Source organism: Phyllostomus hastatus, unplaced genomic scaffold, assembly GCF_019186645.2.
Source record: "Phyllostomus hastatus isolate PE091 unplaced genomic scaffold, TTU_PhHast_1.1 phas_scaffold_760, whole genome shotgun sequence".
Classification (NCBI taxonomy): Eukaryota; Metazoa; Chordata; class Mammalia; order Chiroptera; family Phyllostomidae; genus Phyllostomus; species Phyllostomus hastatus.
The window spans coordinates 1,357,641-1,380,254 of NW_025334040.1; the positions used below are offsets into that span (position 1 = coordinate 1,357,641).

Consider the following 22,614-nt stretch of genomic DNA (forward strand, 5'->3'; position numbering starts at 1 on the left):
AGGGCCAGGCCTCCAGTAAGGACCCCCAGAAATTACAGGCAGAGGGAGCAGCCTAGGCCAAGCACTATTTAAAAGCAGAACTCTGAGAAAGCTGACTGCTACCCTCAGTGGGCGCCATCAGGACCTGAGCTGAGGGAGGCTGCCCCTCAGCTTCCTGGGCATGCCCACGTCCAGGGAGGTTTAATCAGTAACCGGAACAGTAAGTGAGGTGATGGGGAAGGCAGGGAGCAAGGCTGGGCCCTTCATTTATTTGTATGACTACCCCTGCACCAGCTTTGAGGACAAAAAGTGCCCTTTCCATGGCAACCATAGTCCACAGACTTTCGCCTGTTTGAACTGTGGACTTGGACACGTCTTGCTCCTGAGAAGGGGAGTCCAAGTGCCATTCCCTCTGTGTCACTAAGCAGGTCCCACCTCACAAGCTGAACCCAGGAACTGTTCCCTTACCGACTTCCCACAAGTTCAGGGTGACCTCCCCACCCTCCCTGCTTACATTTTTTTCCTCCTCTTACATTGCTGCCCTTCCGCCTCAGGAAGACGGATTTCTCTGCTCCCTCCCAGTACTTCACAGTACAGTCTCTGTACATTGATCTGTTAGAAAATAGGACAATAACTAAAAACTAACCCCGAAGGAGGGAAGGAAAGAGTGAAGAGGGTGGAATCGTCACACTGGCAAGGAAAACACAAAGACACCGAGCAGGTCAGTAGCAAAAGTTTGAAGCAGGAAACTGGGCAGGGAGGGAGCAGCAACCCTGGGCATCAGTCCCAACTCTAAGACAAAGCCCTATTGATCCTCAGGGTGAGAACAGGTTTTCAGTGAGTTGTGTAAAAAATGTACGTGCAAGTCCTTTCAATGGGGAAATGATAGACTTCAAAAATGGGGCTGATAGAACTGGATATCCACATGCAAAAGGATAAAGTTGAACCCCTACCTCACATCATATGCAAAAAATTAACTCAAAATGAATCAAAGACCTAATGTAAGAGCTAAGATGATAAAACTCTAAGGAGCAAACATAAGAGTCAATCTTCATGACCTCAGCTTTGTTCATGGATTTTTTGGTGTCACAGAATTGGTGTCACTGAATTCAATGACCACATAAGCATGCGCAACAACAGTAAAAGTAGATAAAATAAACTTCATCAAGATTAAAACCTTTGTTCATCAAAAGACACAATCAAGAAAGTGAAAGACAGCCTACAGAATGAAAGAAAATATGTGCAAATCATCCATCTGATGAGGGTCTACTGCCCACAATACATAAAAACGCTTTCAACTCAACAACAAAAAAGACAGACAACCCGTGAAGAAAAGGGAACCCTTGTGCACTGTTGGTGGGAATGCAGATAGGTGACTCCACAGCGGAAAACAGTAGGGAGGTTCCTCAGAAAATCAAAAATAGAACTGCCTTATAACCCAGTGATTCCACTTCTGGGTATATATTTGAAGAAACCCAAAACACTACTTCGAAAGAATACGTGCATCCCTATGTTCATTGCAGCATTATTTACAATAACCAACCATATAGAAGTAACCCAAGTGCTCATCACCAGACAAGTCAATAAAGAAGCTGTGGTACATATACACAATGGAATATTACTCAGCCACACAAAAAAAAGAGTGAAATCTTACCATTTGCAACAGCATGGATGGACCTAGAGGGTCTTATGCTAAGTGAAATGTAAGACAGTGAAAGACAAATACCATATATTTCTCTTATATGTGGAATCTAAAGAATAAATAAATGAACAAACAAAACAGAAACAGACTCACAGAGAACAGACTGATGGTTGCCAGAGAGAGGAAGGTTGGAGGGCTGGGCTAAATGAGAGGGGGGGGCAGCCCCAGGGGCTGAGTTCAGAGAGAGGAGGAATCCCCCAGACAGTTAGTGACTAGAGGCCCAGCGGGCTGCTTCCAAGCACGCAGAAGAAGACTTGCACCGTGAAAAGGACAGGGAGCCGGAGCCAGAGGTCTGGGTCCTATTCCTGATTTAAGATTCCGAGCAGGTACTTTCCACCCCCAGGGTTTTTGTTTCTTCATCCGTAAAGGAAGAGGGAGAATCTCTCCTGAGATGGTCACTGACTGCTCATGTTTGAGTGCATCAGAAACATCACCGGAAGCCAGATTCTGACCCTGAGAGAGCACAAAGCCACGGTCACATCTAAGTTTGGGGCCAGCCCTCAGACATCCCTAACTCCCTTTTAATCTTCTATTAAGAACAGCTTTCCCTGAACCTTCTTGAACCTGTTTATGTTTTTGACCTTCCCCACAGTAGAGGATAAGTTCCATGTGTTGGCTCCTTGAGGCATGAAATAGGACTTTACCCTAAGGAGCAAGAAGACTTAAGGGACCGAATTAATAGAAAAGTATAGCGCTGCCCCTTGGTGGGGCACCAGTGCCCAGCCTTGCCGGGCAGTGAACTCACCGAGATCTTGGTGAAAATGTAGAGCAACAGGGACAGGATGGAGAGGTAGACTTGGATCCGCTTGCCTCCGAATCGCTTCCTCAGGTACTCTGGCATCGTCACCACCTGCAGGGGATGAAGGGAGGTCGCTGCAGCCAGAGTGGCCAGAAGGCCCAGAGCAAGCAGAAGAGTGACATCTACCAGGGTGCCAAGGCTTAACCCTCGTTGGTCAGAGAAGTCTGTGACGTGTCCAGGTGGCCGTACTCCAGTTATTTGCTCGTCTCAGTCCCACATGCCTTACTGCAGAGGTAGCTGCGTATTATCCCAGGATGTAGAAGGTGCCTTATTAACACGTTTTAAAATAAATATATGACTGCACATAACCAAGATGGCAGATCTTTGCCATGGAGGAGGTGGGGGTGGATAGATCAATATTCCTATACACGGCGCCACCGGCATGCAAGACATTAACAACAGTAACAGCTTTTCAATGCACTGAACAAGGTGACCAGGCTGGCCGTGTGCTTCACCCTGCCCTGCATGCAGCCCTCACCATGGAGCGTGCCTGCAGGCCTGCTCAACTGTGCTCCCAGTTCCTTTCTGCAAGTGTCAACCACACTCTGTCTTGCTCCCTCAACCCAGAGCCCGTCGTCTCCTGGGATCAGACATGTGTCACCAACAGCCTCCAGAAGTTGCAGAGTCTGCCCTGTGTTTCTTCCATATTGCTTTCAGTCAACTTCCATGTGGGAGTTACTCATTACAGCTCACTGAAGCAAGGATACTAAAGCTGCCTTAGGTAAAAGGTCATAGAGCTTTCCCTGAGAGCTGGAGCATGCATTTGATAGTTGAGTACCAGTTGCATGCTCAGCAAAGAAACCTGCTGATGTACATAAAAGAAAGGGAAATATGGCCCTTCCAGGGGCAGAGGCACATGGTTTTATATCATAAGCAAACGCAGGGCAGTGCCTTGTAAATACACACCCAGCATAAGAGGCCATGATGCTTCAGAGGGCTCTGAACAGAGTGAGATTGTTTAGGAAGAGCAAGCCATGGCTTAGTGGATTGGTTTAAAGTCGCTAGGAGCAATCAGGGACTTTATAACCTGGAAAAGCAAGCCCAGGCACAGGCTTTCTCTGCCATTTATCCTAAAAAGTCTCCTCTGCCTTTCAGGGGGACCAAGCATTTGTGTGAGTGTGTGTGTGTGTGTCCATCAGTCCGCAGTAGATGGAACAACAGGTACTTACCCCAGCCTTGATGTAAATAGGGACAAACAACCAGCCCAGCACAACCACGAAAATCAGGGCCTAAAACCGAAAAGGAAACGGAGTCAGATCACGCTGCCTGAAGGCCCCCCAGCGACTACAGAACAATCGCCCAGCGGTTTTTCTTTGAGCACTGAGGACAGCTCCCTAGGAGGCCATCAGGGTGGGCGGGGCCCACGGGAATGGTAGCTGAGCAACCCCTCATGACTGTCCAGTGACCTCACAGCTATTTTTCCTCTTCTCTGGTTTACAAAAAGTAAACTACCATTTAGAGACCTTTTAAAAAATAAATAATTATCATAATAGAAATCTGGTGATAAGCATTTCCAAACCTCCAATATGGCTGAAAGGGCAGAGGAGTGCCTGGCTTGTTAAGAGAAGAAAGAAATGCTATTGTTCTAACATCAGTGGTTTTCTCACACTACTCTAGCAGGAGAGTGGCACCCTGGGGCCCCTCCTTCACCTGCGTCGCAGGATGGCCAGAAGAGCTTCCCTAACATCTACAGCACCTCCCTCTGAGCACAGATTGAACTGGCTGACTGCTAACGCTCCTTCCACGGTGTCTCTGATGTTACTCACATTCCACTCAAAGCCGCCAGTGGCGATGCCTGCAGCTGCTCCCGTCCCAGCCAGCCCCACAAAGTGGCCACTTCCGATGTTGCTGGCGAAAAGAGAAGCTCCAATCTGGAAACACAAAGATAAAGTAGGGTGAGGACTCTATGCTCCTTCAGGACACTCAAGGGTGAACCAAAGAGGGAAGACACATGTCAGCCAAGAGAAGGACAAGAACCAGCAGAAGGCCAGGAACTTGACTGTGCTGGAGTCTGTCGGGACTGCTGGTTCTGAAGGTGGCTGTGGGGGCTTGGGTAATAATAGTGAAGAGGAAGAGGAAAGAATTAAGGAAGAGCCATTGGGCTGTATTCCCGAATCAGATCATCTGTGAGTCCTTTGTGAGCCCAATGACCCAAAGTGTAGGAGACATGGGAAGCCCCACAGCCTACCAGGCCTCTCCTAGAAGTCTCCCAAGAAGCTGTGGACTCAGGACCAGGGCCTATGCCAATCGTCTCTGTGTCCTCCAGCACTCCTGGCTTGGGACTTTGATGAATATAAGGTTCTCAGTAAATGGGGACAGTTTGATAAAGGAACCACTTGAAAGGAAGCCTCTTGGCCTCAGTCCCGTCGCCTGTCACAGAAGGGAGGCAGCGGAGCCAGTGATTTCCAAGTGACTCCTAGCTGTTAAATTCTGTGATTCCATGTGCTCCTGAGTAACAAGAGATGATAATAATAATAATAATAATTCTCTAATTGATACAGCATTTTTATTTTTACAAAGATCCCATAGACCCAGAGACAAATTCACAAAACATTGCATTTTTCAATATGTCTCAATACACAGGTAAGAAGACAGGTTGGAAGAACTCATACTAAATACCCGAAAGTAAAAACCTGGAAGGGAAGATACCAAGTGAAACAAGGTGAAGGGCTTGCACTGACCAGTCAGGATACTGTGCCATCAACTCAACTGCATCTGAGGCTCAAGAGAACTCCAGGCAGTTCTAGAGCCCTTTCATACCCAGGAGCAGAAGGGATGGCAGCGTTTGATAAATACCAAACTAGTATAATTATCCCAATTCTTGATAAGTGAATGGTGGGGGAGGCTTGTAGTTATTTGTTTATCCCTAAGAAGTTCCAAGGCTGGAACAAAACACATATTTCCCCAAACACAAGTCACTCCAAAAAAGCTGTCCTAACTGCACCAGACCCTACACCCAATATATGACAGTTGGGGGCTTGGTGCCAAGTCAGAGAAGGAGATCCCTGAAGGCCAGGCTGAAAGGAGGTCTCTAGAATGAGGAAGAAGTAGTGATATAAATGCCTCCCTTCCTTCATTCACTCTACACATTTATTCAATGTGTCAAGCACTGTCCCAGACACTTGGGATTCTGCTATAAATAGCACAGGCAAAAAAAAAAAAAATCCCAACACTCCAGAAGTCTATATTCTAACAGAGGAAACATAAATAAATACCCCCCCCCCAAAAGATGAGAGAGTGGTAAGTATTGGGAAGAAGAGAAAGGTGTGATAGAGAGACTACTTTAGCTTGGAGAGTCGGAGAAAGTTCCCTCCATGGAGCTTAACCTCTAAGCTGAGATCAGAATGATAAAAGAAGTCAACTATATTGAGAGCAGCGGGAAGGCATTCCAGCAAAGCAAAGACCCCCTGAGTGGGAAGGTCCTCATGGTTGAGAAGCGAGAGGAAGGTGAAGGTCGAAGGTCAGAGTGTCTAGAGTGTGGTGGGCATGGACAAGGGAGGTGTGAGGTGAGGCTGGAAGCTGGGTGGGGACACATCACAGAGGTCCTAGCAAGCCAGGAGAGGAAGTGTAGATTTTATTGCAAGCGTGATGGGAAGGCACTGGAGGGTTTCAAGCAGAGCAGGGACAGGATCTAATTTGCTTTTAAAGATTGCTCTCAAGCGTGTGGAAAGTGTAGTGTTGAGGACAAGGGACAAAAGAGAAACCAGGTGTGAGGCTGGTGCTGCATCTGGATAAACGAGAAGAGTGACTTGGTCTTGGGTGGTAGCATAGAGACAAAGACAATTGTAGAGATGAGGGTCTGTTATAGAAACAGTTAAGGGGCCTTGTTGATGGATCAAATGTGGGAAATGAGAGAGAGAGAGTAATCAAGGGTAACTTCTAGATTTGGTACTTGAGTAACTGGGTGAACACTATTCATTAAGAAAGGGAAACTGCATACTGTGATTATTGCCACTTAAGAGTTTTAATCTTTGCCCTGGCTGGTGTAGCTCAGTGGATTGACCATGGGCCATGAACCAAAGGGTCACCAGTTCGATTCCCAGTCAGGGCATATGCCTGAGTTGCAGGGCAGGTCCCCAGTGTGGGCCACGTAAGAGGCAACCACACATTGATGTTTCTCTCCCTCTCTTTCTCCCTCCCTTTCCCCTCTCTATAAATAAATAAGTAAATAAATTTATATATATATAAAGAATTTAAATCTTTGGTCATCTGTACTTTAAAGTGTGTTGTATAATGTAGACATGCTTGCCTTTGTTAAAAGAATTGGACCCAGTAAATTTTGCCAAAGAAGTAAATTACCATCGCCTCTGACTATTAGTGGAATTCTCATAGTGTGAAAAGTTCTATTGACCCAGACTGCATCTCGTCTTCCTTATAACATAAAAATTAAAACACTCTGTGTGCTTCAAGAAGAAAGAGCAGGAGGAGGAGAGAAGGAAGAAAAAGAAGGAGATAGAGGAGAAGGAGAAACTGGGAGGAAAGCAGGCTGCTTAGAGATCTACTTTTTTCTCTTCAAAGCTTGATGGAGATAACAGTCCATTTTTTCATCAGAATCCCTTATCCATGTGGCCTGCCTGTCCTGACCCATTATCTTTTCACTTATCATCTCTCACTTAATAAATTATTAAGCCTAATATACTATTAAGGGCATAATTACCAGCAATGATTAACTGCATTAGATTAACCTTAAGTTCAAGAAGTCCTCTCCAACATCTCCCCAAAGGGAGTTTTGGACTCTAAACTATTGCAGGCTTTTCTGAGATACCTCCTCACGTTCCACCTGATGAACTGGAGGCCAGGAGAGCTTTGGGGGTACCACATGAATGGGGTCCACGTTCCGTTTGTTTCTATCAGGAGCACTGCTGTCCTTCCAGTTGCTCACCTTGGCCTCATCCTGAACTTCCTCCCTTTGCCCCATAACCTGCACTCAATCATTTACCAAAACCTGCCTGCCTTCAAAATGTCATGGGAATCTAACACTCTTTATATTGCCCTTGCTGGCTGTCATTATTTCTCAACAGAACCATGGCATTAGGCATCTAGATGATGCCACCCACCCACCCCCCACCCACATGGTCAGTTATGTCCCCAAAGCACAACGCCAGTCACATCACTTCCCTGTTCAGAGATCCTCCCAGACCCAAATGGACTTGCCAAGCAACCTCTTTGGCAACTCCAAGTTTAAAGACATAGTCCCTAGGAGTTCAGCAAGGTTTCAGTTAAAGTCCCCTCCAGTGATATGGTAACATGAGCTTCTAAATTAGAGTTGATAGGCTTTCTTGACCTCACTATCTGGGCAATCATAACATCTTCGAGCTTCAGTCTGCTCTCATGACAGCCTTGTACAGGAGTCAAATGAGACCATGAATCAGTAATGATGACACTCAGCTGGCCCTCAATCAGTGTCCTTCCTCTCCCCCAAGAGGACACTCAGTTCACCCTCAAGGACAATTTACAAGAACTACAATGAACACTATTTTGGTCTGAATTATGTTCCCCCAAAATTTGAACGTTGAAACCCTAATCCCCCATGTGACTGTATTTGGAGATAGGGTCTTTATCGGAGTAATTAAGGTTAAATTGGATCATAAGGGTGGGTCCCCAGTCTGGTAGGACTGGTCCATGTGTACACAGAGAAGAGGCCATGTGAGTGCCAAGGGACAAGGCAGCCATCTATCAGCCAGGAAGACAGGTCTCGCCAGAAACCTGCCCTGAGAGCACCTTGATTTTGGATTTATAGCTTCCAGAACTATGAAACAAAATACCTTTCTGTTGTTTAAGCCACCCAGTCTATGATATTTTGTTACAGCAGCCCATGCAAGCTAATATAGACACATTTGCTTTACCACCTGCTCTCCCACGCCAGTTTTTCACACTGCCCTTCCTCTCGCTGGAACTCATTAATAATGCTTTCATCACTCTGATTTCCCAAACCCTCCCCCAGGTTTATGCCCATTTGGGAATGATGTCCCAACCAGGGAGTCACCCAGTGACATGTTTTCTGTAATTTTCTCTCACGTTCCTTCTGAGCTCAGAATGGTAGACTTCATCTAAAGTTTCCCCAGCTTGATCTTGCTTCTGACACTTCTTTCCAAGCCTTCCTCATCCCCCAAGGGAGCTCAAGAAACCATGACAAGTATCAAGATGGTTTTGCTTTCTCTGTGCAAGAGGAGCTGGATCTAACCAAACCCAAGAGATGTAAGAGCATTGCAACTGGAAAATAACATAATGTCACAAGACATAAGGCAAAAAGACTAAGAATAAAGCATGCAGGGAAGTTATCTGTTTATTTGGGGGTGGGGGGATGTAGAAAAAGACTTGAAACTGTCATTGAGCCCTGGCTGGTGTAGCTCAGTGGATTGAGCACCAGGCTGCAAAGAGGAAATAGAAATTAGACATCTTAGCTCAGACATCTGATGTTAGAATTATCTTGGAAATGATTAAGGTCAACCTTCCATTTTCAAAGGGAAACAAAACAAGAGCCCAGAGGGGAAAAAAGTGATTCAAGTTTACACACTAATTTTGCTTTTACTTCCATACACTCAGGAAGGTAAGATAGCATATGCACACTCAGGACCACTAACCCAGGAGTCGAGAATTGCCTAAGTCGGCGGACAGCAGACGTGTGTGTCTTCCTAGCTGCATAGCCAGAGGCTACCAATGGATTTGACAAAAGCACCCTGTATCATACTTGAAAGCATAATTAATGGCGTGGACCCCCTCTTCTTCCCCTCCCTCTAAGTACATAAGGAGGCTTGTGACCTGGTTCTAACCTTGGTTCTGCCACAGCACATCAGGTAACTGTGAGCCAATCACGTTACTGCCTTGACCTTCAGTTTCCTCCATTATAAACATATACAAGCTTTAATGACATGACAATATGAAAACTTTTCAAGAAATTTTTGCCCCACATGGGCATGTGATGCTGAAGAAATATTCATGATGATGCTTTTACACGGCCCATGATTGTACAGAGTGCCCTGAATTTCCCTGAAGAGTCAGAATGCTCATTTTCTCTTGGAGGGAGCAAGACCGTCACAGTTCAAATGGTAAATGCACTCAGCTAATTTCAGAAAACTGCTTTCTTGCTTCACAGGCCATATAATACCCAGAATGTCCAGAGCTCTAGAGATGGCTTCTGCTTCCAGCTCTGTCTCCCCTTTTAAGAAAGGGACAGAGGGTGACTAACTATTACAGAGCCTCCTTGAAGCCAAGTCTGAGGCCAGACACTTCCTTCACCTCCTCTTATTTCACTCTCACACAGCCTGTGAGGTGGGTACTATTGTCACCTGAATTTTACAGGTGAGAAAACTGAGGACCAGAGAAGTGACGTGATTTCCACAAGGCCTTGCAGCCCGACGTGACCGACATCCAAGGGTCCGAAGGGGAGGCCACAGGCACCGTGCTGACTTTCATCCTTCCCCAGGCATCCTCCTCTGAACTCCCATGAAGGGGCACGGTCCAGTCAGGGCCCCAGCTCTCTCCCTGTAAACTCTGGAATAGCATGTGCATGTCTGCATCACGCTCATATTTCAGACTCCTCCCTTCTCCTCTGGGGAGCTGGTCTTTAACCTGAATTAACATTTTTGAGTCCCTTCCTAAGGTATCTTCCTATGGGAGAAGTTTGACCCTTGCCATCTCTCAGGGAATCACACTTCCTGGATTGGGACAAAGGAGAAGGTGGGGCTTGTATATTCGGACAATTTTATTTCCAGGACTCTGGTAAATATTTAGACACAGGCCTCGCTCCAGACTCATCATAATCTCTGTTTGCTCTATATCAGCTCACGTCCCCCTGGAAAATGGGCGCCTTTCACTCATTATCTTCACCAACACCTCTCCTTGGTCCAAAAACCAAAAAGGCAGGAAATCAGGACACCACTACCAAAGCTGGTATTTTCCCACAAGTTATTTACATAAAAGGCAGATAAGGGTTTCTGCTGGCATTTATGGGTCAAGGAGGCTGGAGACCATCCTTCTTACCAATTCAGATGAGCTTGTCTTTGCACTCATCAACAACCTGGGGCACCTGATCGATAGGCACCCTCTCTCCCCCACCCTGGCCCCCTTCCAGTTCCTCAAGTAACCCAAACTCCTTCCCACCTCAGGCCTCTGACCCTCTGTTCCTTCTGGTTAGATTGCTCTTCCCACAATCTTCACGTGACTGCCTCCTCCTGGTCCCTAGACTGAAGTCTCAGTCTAAATGCTCAGCCCTCAGTAAGGCCTTCCCTGACCATCTTCCGTAGGTCAAAAAAGAACCCTTCCCTCTCATCCATGACTCAAATACATTTTCTGCTTCACATTTACCGTTATCTGTAAATTTTGATATATTTTATAAGAACATCTGTCACTCACACACACACAAACACACACATCAGCACCTAATAGATTATGGCACATAGTAGGTAATCAACATGTACATGTAGAATGAAGTGCTAACTATCTACTGTTCTAATAGATTTACACATATTAGCTAATTTATTTTTCAGAACAACTCTACGAGGTGGGTGCTGTGATCTCTATTTTTTCACCTGAGAAAACTAAGCCACAAAGAGGCTAAGTCATACAGCTAGGAATGGGTGACTCTGAAAGTTCAAAACAAGGCAGCCTGGCTCCAGAGTCCATGCTCTTCACTCCAACTCTAAATCACCTCCCTAATACAAAGTTTACCCCAGAAGATACATAGAGCTTCAGCCAACTCAAAATGCCCTCGCCAATGGTAGACAGTGAAAGCCCAGATAGATGCATTTCCAACATGAACGATCCAAAGATGTCATCTTAGCCAGTAGTTTCAGCACTCTCTTGACTTCAACCAACTAGAAATATTTCTTACACATGCATGCACTTCATAATGGTGTTCGGTCAATGACGGACTGCATAGACCTTGATGGTCCTGTAAGATTATAGCAATAATGGAGCTGAAAAATTCCTATTGCCTAGTGACATTGTAGCTGTCTTAATGTCATAGCTCGATGCATTACTCACATGTTTGTGGTGATACTGGTGTAAACAAACCCAGGCACTGCAGTTGTATAAAAGTATAGTACATACAATTATGTACAGTATGTAATACTTGACAAAATAATAAATAGCTGTTACTGTTTATGTATGTACTACACTATACTTTTTATCATTCTTTTAGAGTGTACTTTTTCTACTTATGAAAAAAACTTTGCTGTAAAATAGTATGCCATGATATGCCAGCAGCAACATCACACATCTTCTGTTTACCTTCTCTCTTGATTGCATCACTTTCTCTTGTGCTTGATTTAATCTTGTGTTGTTTTGTTAATTTGGTGTAGCCTAAGTGTACAGTGTTTATAAAGTTAAGGCAGTATGCAGCAATGTCCTAGGCCTTCACATTCACTCACCGCTCATTCACTGACTGACCCAGAGCAACTTCCAGCCCTACAAGCTCCATTCATGGTAAGTGTCTTATACAGGTGTACCATTTTTTATCTTTTACACTCTATTTTTATATGCCTCTTCTATGTTTAGATACACAAATCCATACTGTTGTGTTGCAATTGCCTGCTGTATTCATACAGTGGCATGCTGCACTGGCTCATAGCCTAGGAGCAATTAGACCATAGCATACAATTTAGGTGTGTGGTAAGCTATACCATCTAGGTTTGTGTAAGTGCACTGTATGATGTTCGCACGACAAAATTGCCTAATGACGCATTTCTCAGAACATATTCACCTCATCAAGTGAGTGTGGCTGTAATTTACTTTTTACTCTCTCTGTGGAAGTGCTGGTTGATGTGTTGGAAGATAATGGGAGGGCAGCCAGAGGGAAAGGAGAAGGCAGGAGCTTAGGTACTAACTAGGTGACAGGAGCTTGGCTCCACACCAGTCAGCTGTTGCCTAGGAACACAAAGAGACATGGGGTGGTGATGGCTGTGTATTAATTAGAGAGGCTCTGAGGAGGAGACTAAGACATAAGGAATGGAAGGGAAATGGCTCCATCATAGAAAGAAGGAAGGAGGGACAAAAGGGTGGAGCGAGGGAGGGAGGGAGAGAGAGAAAGGATGAGGGAGAGAGGAGGAGGGGAGAAGAGCAGATGGGAGAAAGAGGAGGAGAAAGAAGGGGAAGAGAAGAAAGATGAGGAGGTGGTACAATAGAAGAAGAGGAGAAGGAGGAGCCTAGAGGGAACAGGTCATTCAAGAGCAAGGCAGCAACTGGCCGATTAACCAAAAGAGACACATATCTATGGGAAATGACAAGCTTTGCAAAAGCTTGACTCAAACTGAAAAAAAAAAAAAGTCAAATGTTTTAGATAATGAAGAAGTATGGCCATGCCAGACTCTACCAAGGGGTTCAGTGGAGGCTGAAATTGGGCACTCTGAATCAGACCAGGCTTGCATTTCCAGTTTTACTACCATAGGGAAAAAAACTGAAGGAAAAACTTTCTCTGTACATAGGAGCAGAGATGGGGAGAACTGCTGGGGGCTGGCTTTCACTTGGACCCAGTACCCTCCTAACCTCCCGAGTTCTTACCACTGCCTATGTGCTGTGTGGCCGCTGAACCCGAAAATGGAATGTAGGCTGTTACAGGTGACATCAACAATGGGTCCAGCATAAGGGTTGGGGCTGGTCCCTCGGTTTCCTCCCATTTATTGAATTCAGAACATATTTGTCTTGTACCTACTCGACACAAGGCCCTGGACTAGGCATTGGGAGAGATTTTTAAAAGGAGAGAGGTTAAGAAAAACACAGACTTGGCCCTGGGGTAAAGGGAAGGACACATAGCTACATGCAAGTGGAAAGCAATCAGAGCAGGAAGAGAGCAATTAGACCTGGACTTGGCATTCACCTCTACTCAGGCTCATGAATGCCAAGTATGTGTTGGTCTTCTGTCTTATATCTTCCTGAGCCTTGTTCCCTTGATGAGTTCTCTGCCTCTTCTGTGTCCGTTCACCTTATTCCCGTTCTTCCCCCTCCTTCATGAGTTCCCACCTAGGTCTTGGGCCTGCGAGGCTCTTCCAGAACACCCAGTGGCCACTCTGGTAGCATCCTACATGATGGAACTTTAACCAGATCATTAGGTTTTAGAGACTTAAAGATACGATCAGATACATTTTACTCAAGAGAGTTAAAGAAATATGAGAAGCTGTCCTCTCCCCTTGGAGAAAATTCCATCAGGGTCTCTGGTCAGCCCTAAATGAAGGAATTTCTTGGTTTTCAGATAAACCTTTAGGCCATACCTATTGATCTCATAGATTTCCATCTCGAAGGATAAGGAGAAACAGGCCTGAATAACCAGAAAAACAAGGAGAGTCCTAGATCTGGCATTATCTTGTGCGAACTTGGGCAACCCGCGGGGTTACTCATCATTCTTGCTGGATCACTGAGGATTCAATCAGATAGGTGATATGACAGTCCTTTAAAAAATTCCAGTTGAAAAAAGATCAACAAGAGCTAAAGGGCCAGAGAGTTTACTGTATGCCAGGCACTGTCCTGAGACACACGTGTCCTTACAACTTCAAGTAGGTAGTACTATTATCCCTGTCACAGAGATAACAAATGTAAAGCACAGAGCTACTTAGTAACTCATCCAGGGTGACACAGCTAGTAAGGGGCAGAAAGGCTGGATTCGAACCCAAGAAGCCTGACTTCAGAGCCCAGGACTAAGCAATGGGTCAACAAATGATGGTATATGGGCCAAATCTGGCCCTCCACGTGTTTTTGTAAATAAAGTTTTATTGGAACATAGCCACACCTATCCGCTTATGTATTATCATGACTGCTTTCATGCTAGCCACGGAGTTGAGTAGTTGTGATAGAAACCACATAGCCTCCAAAAATGTTTACAATCTGGCCCTTTACAGAGAACTTTTCAACCCTTGCCCTAAACCACTTTGATACTCTCCTCTATGATGATTCTCTGATAAGAAAGGAAGGACTGAAACTGTGGCGATTGGGAGACACACACACATTCCATTTTCAAGACCTTCACTAGTGAGGAATTGACCAGTATGCCCACACCCATTTCCCTCATGTTTGTCTCTTCCTCTGTGGTATGGAATCAGAATTTTATTCCTGGGAGAGTCTTTGAGATACTCAATCTCACTGTCTCCCATTATAGAAGAGACTCTCTGAGACTCAGAGTGGACCAATGTCACAAAGCTGAGACAAGCCATACCCTTTGGTTCCTGGGAGGTCCCCACTGCCTTTAGAGAGTTGACTTATGTGTTGAAGGGGTTGTGGAAGGGTTGGCTCAGCCCCCTTGTACCCACCACTCCTATGGAGCTGCCTCTGGTATACATGATCCAGCTCTCCTCCAAAACCAGAGTCCTCCTCCACTGGGCTGTGTACCCAAGGGCCTGCCTCTCTGAGCAGTTTCTGGCACCACTAGCCAAAGAGTGGGAAATTTCCCCTTTCAAGCTTGCATTCTGCTTTCATGTCTCTCGCATCCCTCAAATAATCATTACAACACAGCACACAAGCAGCTGTTTGTTAAAGGTGCCAAACCAAGGTGCCACTGAAAAAGGGGATCCTGGGCCACAAACTAGCCCCCCCCCCGCCCCGTTACAAAAGGTATAGCTTCACAGTTTCGTGTTACTCAGTGGACTTGGCTGGCCTAAGCTTGACTCAGGCTGAGTCACCGTGGGCCTACCTGGCTGGCTCCCTGTACAAGCTGACTCCTCTTGTAACCCAGCCCTGGATTCCTTGCTCCTCCTCTCCAATTGTCCCTCACTTCTATCCCCAGGCCTAGGCACCAACTGTTTCTCTCACTAGACCTTCTTAACTTTTTAAGGAACAGGTTACAATAGCTCCTTTCAAAGTTCCCAAGGCCTCCAGGAATGTCCCCAGCTGGCCTCTCCTCTGTCCAATCCCTTTTCAGATTTTACAAACTCTGATTCCCTCCTGCTTTTTTCATGGGTGACTTACCCAAGCTCTCCAGGTCTAGGGTGTATCAACCAAGGTCAACTCAAGTTCTCCCTTCCTAAAATCCCCTTCAACTCTCTTTCCAAAGCTCCTCTGGTTGCTGACTCCTCCTAAAGCACAAAGTAGGGCACAAAGGCAGATGAAGGGGGCAAAGGGTCCCCTGGAGGGTTTTTGCCTCAGTCAAGAGGCTGAGAGATGTCAGCTCCAGAGGCCCTGTGGCCTTGTGAGGTTCTCCTTGGGCCATCGCATTTGAGAACTAGTATCAGTTATAAACTTCCAGGCCAACAGACAGACCTGAACTGACTTTGCGTTTTGATGCCAAGGGAAACTTAGAAGTACAGGTTTAACACAGTTTACACTATTTTTTAATTTTGGAGAGGAAGCACTTACATTTGCACTTTCTTGCACACCACGTTTTCCTTTCAACTATGTAGCACAATAACATTTTTCAACCATTTTAAATTTTAGAATAGAAATCACCATGCTTATTTTTCTTCTAAACTAGCAGTTTTTGAACTTTGTAAGTTAGCAGAACCTTGTTCTCAAACAAAATTTTAGTCGATTTCCTTTTTATAAAATAAATAAATGTTGAGTTACTGGGAAAGAGGGAAAGGGCAACCCCTGAGGCTTTTCTGTAGCACCTAAAGGTTGTAGTGAACGTATTTTTTAAAACCTGTACTTGAGAATATAACCATCCTTCACTGAATCTAAAACACTGGCTATTATAAGACATGCCATGTAGTATGAAGAAAGAAAAACACCTTGCTACTTCAATATGCATGCCACTATTGATCATAACACACAAGCCAATTTCAAAGATGTTAAAATATGGTCAGTGCATAGCTGGAATTGATTATTTACAGTGGTTTACATAAATATACACATAAATCATGTTCATTTAGTAACACAGTCAATCTGAAAGTTAAATTTAAGTGAAGTGGCAACAATAACTTCATGTAAATGCTAACTTCCATTTACTGTGCACTACTAAGGGCTGTGTACCAGGCAAATGCCAGCTGGAGGGGTCTCCTGGGCACTCCTGGCCTTTCTTCCACATCACGATGTTTCCATTCATTGAGCACTTGCCAAGCACAGTGCTGAGTGCTATACATGCATTGCCTCATTTCATCCTGATACGAACCTTCCAAAGCAGGTATTATTCTGCTATTTTATAGAGGTAGAAATTGAAGCTCAGGGAAGTTCAGCAATCTGCCCCAAGTCACACAATGAGTAAATGTAACAGGTCAGATATTCTGATGTCAAAGCCCATGCTCATTCTACTTTCTAGAGTGTTCTAGAAAATTCTGAGTCGGGGGAGACTTAGAGGTCACTGTTCCCCATTTAAGAATCTCCTTTCCCAGCATCCTTGACAGATGGTGCTGTTTCAGTAAGTCTGACCAGATAGAAGAGTCTACCTTTCACTGAATCTAATTCAGTGATTATCAAACCTGCCCAATCGTCAAAAATATCTAGAAAGCTTTTAAAAACACAGATTCCTAGGACCCTCTTTTAAGGTGTTTGTTGTATTTTTTTGTTTTGTTCTGTTTTGTTTTGTTTTTGAAGTAGGTCTGGAATGCAGCCCAGGGATCTGTATCTTTAGAAAGCACACCCAGGTGATCCTGATACCTGGGCAGGTTTGGAAACCATTGCTACAATCCTATGATGCCTTAGATGCAAATTAAGAAAAGTTGAATTACAAGGAAGCAGTGGCTTCTGCACAAAAGAATGATGTGATGTTTCTCTGTTGGTTAGAATAATTCAATTCTAGACATGAGTAAGGAAAACCACTCACCAAAAACCCCACTTGAACCACTGAACCCTGCCTGCTTTGGGTGGGGCTAATTCCTCTTACCAAACAACTCTCAGCTCAGACCCACACCTGAGAACTATCAGGAAGAGAGGCATCATTGCTGGTTGAGGCGTGAGGTGTTCCCAGGCCTAGACCAAATGCAGGCTACATAAGGGTGGTTCTGCCCCATGCTTCCCCCATCATTGGCTTCCCTAAGACCCAGAGACTGGAAGCTAAGATCTTATCCCTATTAAATCAGCACTAGAATTTTTACATGAAGAGATATAAGTTTTCTGTCATCATGGGGCAGGGGGTTGAAAGGGGGAAAAGGGGAGAACTTAGGCTGGATGAGCACTTAGTAGGCTTAATGTAGGGGACACTGAAGCATTAGATGGGGTGGGGATGCGCTGTTTTCAAAACAACTAGAGTAAACTTCAAGGCCCTATTTAGTTATCTAATCTCAAGTCCACTAAAATTTCAAGTCAGGCTTGGCTCTGAAACCTGGAGAGTGGCACCATCCAATAGAACTTTCTACAATGATGGAAATGTTCTAGATCTACACTGTCCAATATGCAGCTATTAAGCACTTGAAATATGGCTAATGTGGTTTAGGGGGGAAGTTTAATGTTATCTAATTTTAATTTCAGTCTAAGTAGCCAATGTGATTAATGACTACCATATTGGACCACACAGTCCTAGAGGGACTATCCCAGCCTTGTCTTGCACTTTATGATCTGAGCTGCCTATTCAACACCAGCTTTTAGGAAAACACCACAGTCCAAAGCATGAGAACACAAAAGCTCTGACAAAGAACAGACAGGAGGCATTGGAATACGTGTCCCTCTCCCCACACACAGTGTCAGGGGCGACCACCATGAGGGACCCACCAAGGAAATCAGCCTCTGCCCAGTATTCTCGGCCACCTTAAGGATAAAGCAAAAATGACTTCATGGGTAATCCAAGCAACTGTGAAGAACCCAGTGATTAAACTTCATCCCAAAACAACAAACCAAAGCCCAAATGCAGCATATTGCCCTTGTAACTTTTCTCTGTGCTGTGCGTGACAATGACTTGACTTGCTTTACTTTCTATTTTTCTTCCTCCAATCAGCCTCTTCTTATTGTATTTATGCTTCATTACCCACTTTTTCACCAGCCAGGCTTACTTGTATCCTAAGCCCAAGGAATTACACGATTAAGCCAATTTGGTCAACCAGTCAATTGGGTGAGAACTCCAGATGGAAATGGTCATTGGGCTGAACTGATAAATGAACCAGAGCCCTGTGCTGTAGGATGGAAGGGACCTTCCAGTTTCTCTTTGGTCCATGCACATGGACCTTTGATTGGGATAGTTCTGCCCTCATATAAGTGTCAGGGAAAGTGGCTCTTAAATTGGCAAAATCCAAAATCCACTAACAGATGGAGAAAACAGTAATTGGGAACAGTAGGGGCCCCTCTTCTATCCTTTCACCAAGTATGTCCCAAGGGCCTCCTGTGCATCAGGCACTGCATTAGGCTCCCACAGTAGGACAGATAATGTCTTTCTTCCATGGGACTTAAAGCAGCAAAAAGGTAGCAAACAGCTGTTTATTGAGTGTCCACCTCATAAGAGGTATCCACATCTCATAACACTCCTGCAAGGTAAATCTTACCATCCTCATTTTATAGATACGGAAGTGGAAGCTCCAATTTGTCCCAACTTTCCTTGGTCTGTGTGCTCTTTTTGCTTTTCTTCCCTGGCCACACGTGCATTCTCTTCCTCTACCTCTTGAAGGATTCCAAACTTTTTTTAAGGCTATTCCCTTATCAGAAGACAGTAAGGGTGCCCAGGAGACCTGGTGAGCCAGAGACCAATTACCAGGGTCTAAGGCAAGAAGGAGGAATCACCGCTGCCCCAACCCAAGAAGAATGTGGCTTCCTACAGGCAATATCATAGTTAAGCAAACAGTATTTCAGAAAAAACTTACCGGCCACCACACCATACTCCGTCCTGCCAGGAAGAAGCCTCCAACGGTCCCACGATTAGTGGAAAACATAGCCTGAGGAGGAAAGGGTCAAAAGTTTAATAGAAAACTAGAACAGAGTGACCTTGCCAGCCAGAAGGACACATCTCCCCATACACTCGCACTTCCTTCTCCCCACTTCACATGCACCCTGGACCGCCAGTGTGCTCAGATGGAGTAGGCAGAGACCGACATATGACCGACTAGGAAACTGAGGCTCACAAAGTTTAAATGCTAACTCTGCAGTGAGCTTATGGTGTGGCTTTGAACAAATCACTCCACCTGGATCTCTCTGCAAGGGGAAGTGGAAATGTTTATGGCTTTTTTACAAGCATACTCAAAGTGCCTGGTAAAACATTATAGTTTTTAAAAGCTCCGCTCGGTATGTGTAGTATATCTCAATAATGCTGAAGAAAAGGAAGGGTGGGAGGGAGGAAAGAAGGAAGGAACTAAAGAAATGCATAGCAATCATACTAAATATTACATAAAAGACTAAACATTCAAACTTAATTCAAAACTATCCTCTTTGGGGATGTCAATAGGAGCTTGCTAGAAAAATTACTTTTCAATGTATTCTGAATACCACAAAATAATTATTATCACAAAGACAGAGAAAGGAGGAGATTCCCTCTCATTGGGGTGTGAGGAAAGGATTCACAGAGAGGGCAGCATTTCATCAAGTCTTGAAGCAAGAGGGGCATTTGCTAGTCAGAGAAAAGAAGGAAAGGACATTTCAGACTTCAGGAGCAGCACAATGATGACCCAGAGGTAGATCCGCACCACTGTGACAAGGAGGGAAAGGTGAATAATGTCATCTGATGGACCTGGTTAAGGTGTATGGATGGGGAGAGTGGGCAGAAGTGAGGACAGGCCACAGGCCCTCAAATGCCGGGCTAAAAAGTATAGGCTTTATTCCATAGACAGTAGAGAGCCACTGAAGGTTGATGAGAGAAGAATGACTCACATTTTCAATACATGACCACCAAGCCCCTATCACAGCTCCTTGGAATGTTGCCTCTGAACCTTCAGTACTTCCTGGTCCAGCTCAAGTCCAGGCCCAGCCCTCTAGCAGTAAAGGAGGACACTGTCTCTGCCCTGGCCTCCTTCCCCTTTGCTTTCTCTGTGTCAATGGCCTCCCTTAGCTGAAGCTTGCTAATCTCCCTAAAAATGCCAATGGATGAAAACAGCCCTGTCAGAGGCGTTTATGTTTTCATAGGTGACCTCTGAGGCTGAAGATTATCACTGATCCAAAGGCATTAACCTCTGATGGTGACATTTCAAGCACTTAGGAACCCATCATTCATTCAGCAAACATGACTGCTACAGATAGCATGTTGCTGCGTCCTCAGTCTGCAAAGATGTGCTAGACTTAGTCCTTCAGGGAGCAGGACCATTCATGCATCCATACAATCAATGTAGATCTGGTGCACACTCCTCTGTGCTAGGCAGTGCCAGGGAGAACACAGCTCAGATATTTCTGGACTCCTGGCAGGGTCCTCTCTTCCATAGGACATACACTTGGGTCTCTGTTGTGGTTTTTCTGAGAAGAGCAAAAAAACTAGTAGAACCAAGGAGCAGACAAGGTAGCTAAGGCTGAAACAGAAATAAGTCCCAAGAACTCAGGCTCCAACAGCTGGCCAGGGAGAGACCATTCTGAAGATCATTCTGAAGTTGAAGAATGTTGATACTTTTCTAAAAAAAGAATGTTGATACCCCCCAGGCAGGGTTGGAGGGACAGGAAGAGTGGAGTTGGAATCCGAGCATAACATTTCCAAACTGGTCTTCAACACAAAGAGACTAGAGGATGAATATGAGGCCAGAGGCTTGAGTGTGGAGTTGGAAGAATTCAGGAGCCATGCTGGGGATGGATAAAAGGTGAGGAGAGGTATACCTATATCCAGCCTTTTCCTCTCTAGAACATTCATCCACTCCTTCACAAAAGTGCAGGCCCTGCATAACCACCCTTCAAGGACTCTCCAAACACAACCTTCACCATGAAGCCTCACCCGACACGCCCCCACAGAACCTTCTCCTCCCCTCCCTGAACAAACATAAGCTCTCTCTCCTGTGAACATCTAGACAACTCCATTTATACCTCATACATGCCTCTTATCATCTTTTTTACCTTATATTATATTATGAATTTTCTTTCCAGCTTTATCCAAGTATCTTAACAAATAAGAATTGTATATATTTAAGATGTACAATGTGATGTCCTGATATACATATTCATTACCAGAAGCCAGGGAATGAGGGAAATGGAGAGGTGCTGGTCAAAGCTACAAACTTTCAGTTATAAGATGACTAACTTCTGGAGATCTGATGTCCAGCATGGTGACTGTAGTTCATAATACTGCATGGTGCAGTTAAACTGGCCAAAAGAGTAAATCTTAAGTGTTCTCAACACACCAAAATATACAGATAGGTAGGTAGGTAGGTAGATAGATAGATAGACAGACTGACCATGTGGGGTAATGGATGTGTTACTTAGTTTGATTGTGGTAATCATTTTACAAATATTTAACCCCCCCCCCATAATGCTTAATATAATGCCACGTGCATGGTGCACTTCAGTAAAAACTTAAATGAACGGGATTCACAATTTTCTCAGGCTCCATTCTTTCCCCTTCACCCACCCTTAACACTTTATGGAAATGAGCAACACCCCACCCTCCACCCCCACCCCATTCTAGGCAGGCATTCTGCAAACAGTCTGTCAACATCATTCAGTAGGTGCTTCCTGGGGCATGCATGGCAGCTCAGGTATACTGACTTCTGTCTCCCCAATGCTCACTCCCTACAAATAGAAACACACTATCTCCATGAGCACCGGCTGCTCAAAGGAAAACTCTAACATTCCAGACTTCACTCTGTAACCTATGGCATTAAATCTGCCCGTGGACCCTGCAACTAGAAGAGAATTATTCCACTACTGCAAGGAGCAGGAGCCAAAGAAGTGCAACTATTGACCCACATAATTTTTTTCTCAATGGAATAAAAATATCATTGAGCAAAAGGAACTGGGGATGTTGGGCCTAGAGAAGGGAAGACTCAGGTGTGGCCTATAGCCTTCTGACACGTGAAGTGGGACAGACTCACTCAGTGTGGCCAACATAAGGCCCAGCCAGACACAGTGGGAAAAACTCTAAGACATCAGATCTGAGCTCAGAACAAAAAAGAATTTCCTCACTGTCAGAGATGTCCAGAAGTGGAAACGGGGCCACTGGGAAGAGTTTTTGCTGCAAGTATTCTAGTGAAGTGTTGGCAAAATGTCAAGATGATTTTGTCAAAAGGCTTAAAGAAGAGACTCAAGCATAGGATGAAGATAAACTGTAGGCTCTCGCTTTGTAAAAATATGTAAGGGAAGAATTCAGCACCCCCAGGACACAGCCACAGTAATGCAAGTGGTGGTAAGAACCCTGGAGAGGATATCCCAGAAATGAAATAGCGTC

General features: G+C 44.9%; 1 protein-coding gene across 1 annotated transcript in view; it reads right to left on the reverse strand.

Moving 5' to 3' along the window:
- Positions 1 to 22,614, reverse strand: part of SLC5A1 (solute carrier family 5 member 1) — a 53,654-nt gene that overhangs the window by 25,295 nt on the left and 5,745 nt on the right. Inside the window, exons 2-5 of the mRNA XM_045826885.1 lie at positions 19,127 to 19,198; positions 4,247 to 4,351; positions 3,650 to 3,709; positions 2,427 to 2,531 (exon numbers count right to left, since the gene is read on the reverse strand). Of these exons, the coding sequence (XP_045682841.1) occupies positions 2,427 to 2,531; positions 3,650 to 3,709; positions 4,247 to 4,351; positions 19,127 to 19,198 (342 nt within the window). The remainder of the gene's footprint in view (positions 1 to 2,426; positions 2,532 to 3,649; positions 3,710 to 4,246; positions 4,352 to 19,126; positions 19,199 to 22,614) is intronic.